Raw genomic sequence first — 10,068 nt, forward strand, 5'->3', positions numbered from 1 at the left:
AACAGTTGACTATTAACATGTTGGTTATTTACGGACAACACTTAGCCCAACAGGATTCAATCAGATATGTTGAGATGTATGGATAAGCAATATTCGGCCACTGTGTTGGACGGGGGACGACTGAAGGGACATGGCGGCGATCAACCTTCATTTATTAAGGTATCGCCAACGCTCAGGTTCAGGCAAGATCGCAAAATAATTATTAGACATGTGTATAAAACGAATGTTTGTATAACAAGAGATGAATGCATACAAATTTGTCAAAATTACAATCCAAAAATACGTCAAATTGCATTGCAGTCTCTGGGATCCTCGGTATTATTTCCCCCAAAAAGGGGCGTGGTCTTGACTTTTTGCGAACCGTAGGCTATGTGCTGATCTAATGTATGATGCCCAGCTCTACTGATTAATGCTGCTTTAACATCTTTGCTACAACTAGTACTACTACTAGTACTACTACTACTATTATTATTATTATAATAATAATAATAATAATAATAATAATAATAATAATAATGATAATAATAATAACAATAAAAAAGTAATAATGATAATAACAATGTTTATTTCTGTGTTTTATTTCTCTATCAGAACAATGAACAAATGAAAATCAATGAATTGTGCATGTTAACACATTTCCAGGAAACCTTACATCTAGAAATGACTGATAACCCTGGCTCTATTTAGCATATCCCAACATTATGAACTGCAACTAAACTCAGTGTGTGAAATTGACAATTAGTACTATAAAAAATACTGAGAAAGTCATTAGTAATGAAATAGGCCATTGAAAATAATGTGGTGAATCGTCTATTCCTTTTCAAAATGAATACATCTAGAAGCCTGCCTCTGCAGGCTGCTCATCAAGAATCGTGGCCACTCTTCATGCTGTATTATGGTCGATAATCCAGTTGATCCAACTGACGTACTTCCTCACTTTGGTGTAGACTCCAGGGAAGTATGGGTTTGCGCAGCTGATACCCCAAGAGACAATGCCTTCGAACTTGCCACTGCAGATGAGAGGACCACCAGAGTCACCCTGTGGATCACCAAGGCAAATCGCAGTTGAAGAACAAGCTAAAATAGTTACAGAAATAGGATACACGCATGAAGGGGATGTTAATGTTAATAGTGATAACATGCCCCACACAGCAGTGGTGGAAGAAGTACTCAGATCTTTTACTTAAAGGTCTTCTATGGGACATTCAGAACATTAATATAGCAGCAAACAACTATTTGCTATGTAAAGATACAGTGATGTCTACCTGAGCAGAGAATGAAGTCACTCTCCTTCTGTGTGTGTTGTAATCCAAGCTTCTCTGTGCTTTGTTTATGTAGCCGGTCCGGCCACATGTGCATGTTAGCGGATCATTTCTTTTAGGTAAATCAACTTGATTAGCCCTTATTTATATCATTAGGTCCTAAAAAATGCTCTAATAGCCGAATCCAGAGTTATTCTCCTTCCTTCGGTCACGTGAATGAGACTGAGACCAAGGCTGGACTGAGGGTCGGGAGGCGGGGTTAAAGGAAACACTAGTGTGCCTGCTCTATGGGTTCCATGGATGTGGAATGTCGCCGGAAGATGCGGGTAATTTTATACTTGGGAGTCAAAGTTGAGCAACTTTCATGAACGGGGCCCCGCCTCCGCCACTGTATCCAGTTCTTTTTATACATCCATGATGTGAGTCCCTGTTTGTGTGCCCCACTGGCTAGCTCATGGCCGCCGCTCTGCATTGCGCCCATATAGCGGTTACCGCTGATAACGCCGGCGTTGTCGCAAAAGCATAGCGCCCACCCTTCAGTTCTCCCCCAGGTTAACACTGTTAGCACTGTCAGCAGTGTTGCTGTTGTTTGCACTGTTCCTGCTGTTAGCCCCTTTAGCTGATAGCCGCCAGCTCAGCCATCGCCATGTTGAGAGCTGTGTGGAGGCAATCCCTCAAACTCAGATTTGCTTTGAACTCCGTATAGAACTCCTTTAAGTAAAACTAGCAATACCACTGTGTAGAAATACTCCATTACAAAATGTTAGTAAAGTATAAGTACAGAAGTATTAGCATCAAATAAAAGTAAAGTAAAGTAAAAGTATCATTCAGTAGTAGTATCAGTATACTCATTGTGTAGAATAGCCAGTTTCAGAATAATGTATATTATATTATTCAATTATAATTACTGATGCATGCAGCTGGTAAATGTGGTGCTAATCATATTTGTTGATTCATATTTTGTATTAATAATGTGAATCTGCAAAGTAATTAATCCTGTCAAATAAATGTAGCTGAGTAAAAAGTACAATATTTGCACTACTACTAGCAGCGGAGTAGAGGTATAAAGTAGCATAAAATGTAATTACTCAAGTAAAGTAAAACTGTACTTAAGTAGAGTACAAGTACATTAAATGTACTTAGCTACTTTCCACCACTGGTACACAGGACAACAGGACATTAGGCTACATTATACTGCACTAATTAAAACATGCAGCAGAAGCATACAATACACAGCATGCAGAGCAATAAAAAGGGAAATATGAATTAAAATGATATGTAATATACAAGACAACATTATGCAACATGATTAGGTACTCATTAAAGCATTCAACACAAGCATCCAATACACAGACCACACTACACATACATCAGAAAAGAGAAAGAAAAATTGTGTACCTGGCAGGAATCTTTTCCACCGTATCGAGAGCCAGCACACAGCATGTTTGGAGTGATCCTCCCCCAGTAGTAATAATTGCAGTAAGGTGTTATTCTCACATCCACAGAACGCAGCACAGGAGAGAGGGAGTAACTGTAAATCTGTGTCACACCCCAGCCGCTCACTGTGCAGACATCTCCACGCTGAGGGGAACCGTTCTCATCCGGCAGAACAGCTGGCTGGACATGGGCGTTCAGCTGTGCCGGCCTACTCAGCTGTAACACAAACCAAACTTAGGGCTTAGATATGCTGACCAGGCAATTCATCAATTAAGAACAATTAAGAGTGTATGCATGTGTCAAGAGCTCCATTATTTCAGGCTCTTCTGCTCACCTTGATAAGCATGATGTCGTTGTTGAATGTTTTGTAGTTAAATTGGCGGTGATAAAATATCTTTGAGACATTAAATTCCTGTTCAAATCCTTCATTCTTCGCCAGGCTGTGTTCACTTAACACCACCCTCATCCGACTCTGCCTGGTGGCCGTAAACAGACATAAGGTGCTTCAGAATTTACCCTTTACTGTAACTATGAAATACAGTAAAATCACATCTTTACTGTCACAATTCTTTCCTCGTTGTATACTAACATTCAATTATTCTAACATCTCAAAACGTCAGTGTTGGCTACTTTTAGTGTCTTGTGTCAGTACTTACGGTTTCCAGCAGTGGGCAGCAGACACCACCCACTGACGGTGCACTAAGGTTCCTCCACAGTAGTGTCTCCCACCAAACTTGTACTGCAGGGATACCTGATATTTGACAGAGTACGGCTTGACCTCCTGACCCCCTATGATCCTATCTGCAAATGCCTCTGTACACAGTGAGAATAGGTGCCGTGTGAGTTATTTTTGTTTACAAAAAATGTCAAATGTGTTTCATATTTAATACTCTATCTATCTAGCCATTTTAGTGCCCGAGGCGGAATTCGGATTCCTCCTCCCTCCCCCCCCCATAAATAACTGATAACTATATTTATCATATTATAAATAAAAAATTGGTCCGTGATTTGGTTGGCTTAAAAGTATTTTGTTGGTTTCACTACAATTTACACTTTTAATAACAAATAAGTGCTGCCAGGTAGGGGTGTAACGATTCATCCACTATATCGATATATCGATTTATATTCCTAAGATACAACTACATCGATAGGTACTTGGCAAGTTGTCCTTCACGGGAGACGTATATCGATATAAAATCGATTTGAAACGCAAAAATCGATTGTATCGATATTAAGGATTTGCACCTTGTATTAAAGGACGACAAACGTTATATGAATTAGTAATGAATTAGTATTAGTAAAGAAATGTTAAACGTAACTCCGGTTCTGCCAGCTCTGCTCTCTGCAGCGCGAGCGCGCATCTATGTCGTGCATGCAGACGAATGGAGCTCCTCCTCTCTCACCAGGTAGCGGCTGGAGGGAGATGAGCGTCGGTCTGCAGGAGACAGGGGCCTGTCGGCTTCACCCAAAGGAGCTTTCCCCGTGCGCTGTCGGTTTTTCATTCAGAGAAAATTCCTTTCCTTTCCCCGTCATGATATCTACTGTATGTGAACGCAGAATCAGCCTCGCATATCCAGCCGGAGAGCAGACGGTCCGCGAGGTAAATTATCACGACAAGTGATGGGAGTAAAGTAAAAAACTAAACAGAAATTCAACTAACGTCAGTCTAACATAGTTTAAAAAAGTTTTTCAAGATGTTTTTTCATGTATGAAAATACCCTAAATAAACACTGTAGGTGGACTACTTGATTACAATAAGCACATTATTTAACCAGCGTTTGTATAGGAATGATTATTGTCCCAAGCCGTTTGATCACTATCAGCTATTTGATCACGATCAGTGGTTGATCTCTGTATTATTGCTCTACAGCAGAGGTCTTCAACAGGGGGTCCGCGGAGGTACTGCAGGGGGGGTCGCGAAATTTTCTTATTATTAATTTCTTTTTTTTTTTATTATTATTATTTATAACAATTTATCTACTCACTGTACCTTGCACATGTTTAAAATAAAAATATGATTATATGAACCTGTGTATTATTTGAATAGCTTAGTATTGAATGCACAATAACAAGGTACATTTATACATGGCACTAGGCCCAGTTTAATATAAAACACAATTTTATACAATAAATACAGTAGTGGGTCCCTGCTCCATCTCTCCATCAGTTTGGGGGTCCTTGGCCTGAAAAACGTTGAAGACCCCTGCTCTACAGTTTATATTGAAAATGAGGACAGAAGCAGCAGGTTAAACCACTGTTAATTTAACTTGAATAGAAGTTGGTTTATTATATTCTTTGTTAAATATTGCACTGCCTTGTATCTTGAGAATCAGCAGGTCCTGCATTTGCACTTTTTATTATTTTCAAATAAAAGGTGTATGTATTTGCCATTAATCGTTGTTTACTTGTTTATATCCATAATTAATTTATCCCTGATTCCCTTACAAGAAAAACTTTGAGGAATCCTGACCTGCTCTGTCCAGTATCACATATTTATTTCACAGTCACACTGACTGAATTTTTGGCAAAAAAAAAGTAACTGTATCGATTTCAAATCATTGAATCGTATCGTATGGTATCGCTCTACGTGAGCCAAATATCATCCTGAATCGTATCGGAACCATGGAAATCGTATTGTATCGTATCGTTGTAAAAACGTATCGTTACACCCCTACTGCAAGGCAGATGGAAAAGTGTGAGAAAGAGAATTACAGGGGTGAAAAGTGTGTTTCTTTTTGTTGTTCATTTGTGACCTTAATGCAGTAAATGAGGAGTGCCCAATGGCATTTAAAAACAAAAAAAATAATATTATTATTAATTTTAGAGGGCGACCAGCGACCCCCAGAAGGTGGCGCCCTAGGCAACCGCCTATATGGCCTATGCCTTCAGCCGGCCCTGTGCTCTACGGTCTTTATAATCTTAAAGAGAGGTTGGAGGCAGTCTCAGGGCCACGTCAGCACAGTTTGGGTATCTCCGTTACTCCTGACATACATACATTTCTTGTTTTCACCCTCAGGGTCAGTCAGTGTTCTGTGAAAGTTCCTTTCAACATGGTTCCACATCTCGAGTAGGATTTCATACTTTTTATTGTGCACCCAAATTTAGTGATTGAGGAACTCACCTGATACCAAGAATGCCAAAAACAACAGCACAGTAGGGCTTCGCAGCGGAGCCATGTTTTCACTTATCATCTGTAATGCAGAAACATAACTTTTATAAGTTTCTATACACAGTACATAATGTGCCAGTTCATTTAATTACTCTGACAACCCTGATAAAATCCAATTATGTTGGTGTGAAATAACAGAAAGTGAATGCAGATTATGGTTAGGCTGTACACATGTGCAACTTTGCTGCCTTATTTCTTCTCAGTTGACTATCTATGACACCGAAAGGGATTTTGTAGATTATAGATTTTGCTTCAAATTACTGAAGTTCACAGCTTTCCTCTGAAATCACTGGCTAAATCGTACTACTGACTGGTAACAGTCTATTCTACTCTGCTGAATCACCATCATTTCATTTTGAAACTAAATTAATAGTATTACAATTTTAACATATATTACATAAATATACTGGTAATAGAGGGTAGGCCCTTGAATATTAATCATTAAAGGTTCTACTTACCTGTAAGCCCAAACACAGCGCCGTTCAGAGTATCTCCAACTGGTGGGACCAATGCTCTCCAGTTGCCTTTTATAGAGTAACCGTATCCTTGTTCAAACCTTTTGTTTAAATTATCTTTTCGTCTTGTTTTGTACTGCGACCATCTCACGCTGCAACAATGAAACTGACCTACTACTTGACAAAGCTAAAGTGCTCTTGTGTATTATGTCTGTTTGTAAGCTCTAGTTTGCTGCTTGCACCTTGGGATATGGAGGTATTTGGGATGGGAACGCCTCTAAGCAGTCACCACCATCACCTGGTTGTGGGATGTATGGATGAAATTCGCTCGGACTAATTTGATTGATATTCTCGCGTGTCTGTAGTGGATACTGTACATATATATATATATATATATATATATAAAAAGAGTCACAGTGATAAATGTATTTGCATTGTTGAATTAAAGAACCTGACCAATCAACAGCAGTGTACTTTGGGTTTATTGGTTAATGTTATATTCATACACAAATGTGTGTCTCATTTACAGATCAACACAAAACATCTCAATTTGAAAGTGTAATTAAAAAAGCTTTTCATTACAGACATTAATACACCTTGTGGTTGGCTGTGATAATGATTTTGTCTGCATATAACACCACAATGCAACTGATCAAAACCGGGTAAAAGACATAATACGATCTATGAATTGCCTATAACAGTTATGCTGGGGTAGATATCCATGGATCAGAGTTGCGCCTGCTGCCATGGCCCTACTTGACACCCACTACTACTATCATTATTATTAGCCATATTACTATTATTATTACTGCTATTATTATTCTATTATATCCACTGCTGCTGTTGTTAATATAAGTTGTTATATTTTTGTTATTATTTCTGCTATTATTACTGCTATTACAATTATCATTCTATTATACCCATCGCTACTGTTATTATTGTTATGAGTCCTATTTCTATTATTATTATTATAGCTGTTGTGCTATTATTGTTGTTGCTGGGTCTCTCTCTCTCTCTCTCTCTCTCTCTCTCTCTCTCTCTCTCTATTAACCCAACCGGTCGAGGCAGATGGCCGCCCCCCCCCCCAGAGCCTGGTCCTGCCCGAGGTTTCTACCCGTTAAAGAGGAGTTTTTCTTGCCACTGTTGGGTCTAGACCTGCTATGAAAAGTGTCTCGAGCTAATTTCTGTTATGATTTGACGCAATATAAATAAATTGAAAATTGAACATATAGATAATTCAAAGAATATTATATTTCAGCTTTATTACTCAGATTACTCTCTGGCTGCACAATCTGTTCTCTCTATTAATATAGGCTCACAATTCACACGGCATGGTTCTACTGTACTATCAGTGCATATTTCCCACACTGTTAGCCAGAGATACTGTATGACTATAGCTTCAAAATGTAACATAGGACTGGATTATTCAGTGATTTACAAATAGGCGTAAATTTATAACTATTACCAACTAATACTACTGGACAGGTCGCCAGTCATTCACATGGCCGACAGACAACCATTCACGCTCACATTCATACTTACAGGCAATTTTAGATTCACCGGTTAAACTCTCCTGCATGTGTCTGGGCCGTGGGAGGAAGTTGGAGGACCCAGAGGAGAGACGGGCAAACTCCACACGTAAGGGCCCAAGCTGGCCAGTGGGTCGAATCCAATCGAACAGTGCCGACCGTAATAAAACTTATATTATAGTAATAACAACTGATAATAAGTCTACTATTACTACAACTGCAACGACCACTTCTATGGTTCTACAACTACTACGAACTGTGACGCACCAAAAATTGCCCCCAAATGCTTGATCAGATTCTAGACCTGGTTACCTATGCTGTAATCATATATTGCCTGATTTAAAACATCATTTTGGTAATTTTACACCAATACTTTATTTATCTGATTTGGGTCACAGTGGTAGCAGGCTCAGCACGGTATAACCAAGATACACCAGAGCACAGAGCCACGTCATCCATTTCTTCCTGGGGGGGCCTGAGGCATTCCCAGGGAACCTGGGATATATGTAATGTGTCTGTTTCCTCCTCATCCTCCTCCTCCTTCCAGAGTGCCTCCACAGGGAGGTGACAGAGACATTAGGTATCAGAAGACATCCTGATCAGATGGGGATCACATGGGGAGGAGCAGCAGCCATTTTTAAAACCTAGCTGACTGAATTTGCCCCCCCAAAATTTTTATTTTATGTTATGTTACAGCTTGATGCTACAGTGACTTCCTGTACCTAGTTGATTACATTCGATTGGACAGATGATTCCAAGCAACTAATTTACACTTCACTTAAATCTTTCCTCGCTAAGACATTTCTTAGTTTAAATGGTGACACTTGACTTGCTATCGGCCAAAATTATTAAGGCAGGTTAAAGGGACTATTTGTAACTTTGTAAGCGTATAAATGTAGCGGGTCGTCACACATGCGCGCTCGCATATGCGCGTTCGCGTGTCGCCGCTGTACCCTTCTCCTCTGCCTGCTCGCCTTCACTCAGACAGCTCAGCTCGCTCCACCTCTAGACGTGAACGCGCGCTAACTCCACACTGCAGAAGAGTTAGTTTAGCTCTGAGAATATCTAGTGAATGCACAGGGGACGTTTGTGCAGAAATAACTGCTGCAGCTCCTCCAGACCAACAGAGGTTTTCCGTGTCTTGTGAAGTGACCGAGCTGTGCAGAGAGTTACGTTGTCTTCTCGTTACCGACCGGGTGCCGGTGTCTCCTCTGCTCTCTCCGGCTGCGGGCGGAGAGAGCAGGGAGACATGCTGGAGAGCCCCGCTGCCTCAGCCTGCACTTAGGCAGGAAAAGCCAACACTAGGATCAGATCTAAATCATGTTCATGGAGAGACCTTTGTCTGGTCAGCTAACATTACTGCCAAGCAGCTGAAATATAGAGTGATATTGTGGTTTTAGCTAACGTGTGTCACCTCACTGTTTTGAGTGATGCTCGTTCAGGTATATTTAGAGCGAGCAAGCGCGAGCCCGACGCTGACTTTCGTTGATTTCACGGCCACAGGTGTCGCTGTTAAGAAGCATTTCTGAAAGTTACAAATAGTGCCTTTAAATGTTTTTTTTTTTTTTTTTTTTTAAATGAACTTTTACTGCATTACTGCACCCAGTATTTTGAGATTGAGTAAAATCATCTATTTATACTTAATAGGAATTCCCCTTTGACTAGCTGAATATATTTGTAACTTAAAGGTTCTGTATTTGACATTCAGAGCATTGATATAGCATCAAACAACTATTTGCTATGTCAAGATATAGAGGAGTAATGTCTACCTGAGCAGAGAATGAAGTTACTCTCCCTCTGTGCGTGTTGTAATCCGAGCTTCTCCGTGCTTTGTTGACATCGTCGGGCCGACCGCGCATGCTTTTAGTACATGTTGGTGCATGTGAGCGTGCCCCACTGGCTAGCTGCACTCTGCACTCCTCTCATACAGCGGTTCCAGCTGATAACACGTCCCGACCGATGGTGTCATTGCGGAAGCGTTTGCACTGTTAGTGCTGTTAGCACAGTTAGCTGCCAGCCTCAGCCGTCGCCATGTTGAGAGACGTTGAGAGGCAATAAATATGCTCTCAATTTCGCGCTTAGCACCTTCAAGACCTTTTTTCCCAGGAGGAAATGCATCAGGAAGCCAGCGCTGAGTCATGGTGTTGTTCGAGAAGTGATGACAGTGATACTGGCACTGATAACATCACCCCAGTCTAAAGACTGTAAACCAAGAT

The 10,068-nt window shown here is 40.4% G+C and overlaps 1 protein-coding gene across 1 annotated transcript; it reads right to left on the minus strand.

Moving 5' to 3' along the window:
* Positions 1-545: 545 nt before the first annotated feature.
* Positions 546-6,399, minus strand: LOC119489225 (trypsin-3). The gene is made up of 6 exons (XM_037771420.1): positions 6,327-6,399; positions 5,821-5,890; positions 3,356-3,512; positions 3,034-3,175; positions 2,661-2,915; positions 546-1,039 (listed from the first exon to the last, which is right to left on the minus strand). The coding sequence occupies exons 2-6, from the start codon at positions 5,888-5,890 to the stop codon at positions 884-886; spliced, it is 780 nt and encodes a 259-aa protein (XP_037627348.1). The 5' UTR covers positions 6,327-6,399; the 3' UTR covers positions 546-883.
* Positions 6,400-10,068: the final 3,669 nt, after the last annotated feature.

Source organism: Sebastes umbrosus, chromosome 6 (genome assembly GCF_015220745.1).
Source record: "Sebastes umbrosus isolate fSebUmb1 chromosome 6, fSebUmb1.pri, whole genome shotgun sequence".
In the NCBI taxonomy this organism is placed as follows: Eukaryota; Metazoa; Chordata; class Actinopteri; order Perciformes; family Sebastidae; genus Sebastes; species Sebastes umbrosus.

Excerpts from the sequence above, each read along its gene's own strand:
- LOC119489225 (XM_037771420.1), bottom strand. The coding sequence starts at position 5,890 with ATGATAAGTGAAAACATGGCTCCGCTGCGAAGCCCTACTGTGCTGTTG. Across the intron at positions 3,176-3,355 it reads GCTGCCCACTGCTGGAAACC|GCAGAGTCGGATGAGGGTGG; the intron begins GTAAGTACTGAC and ends TACGGCCACCAG. Across the intron at positions 2,916-3,033 it reads ACGACATCATGCTTATCAAG|CTGAGTAGGCCGGCACAGCT; the intron begins GTGAGCAGAAGA and ends TTTGTGTTACAG.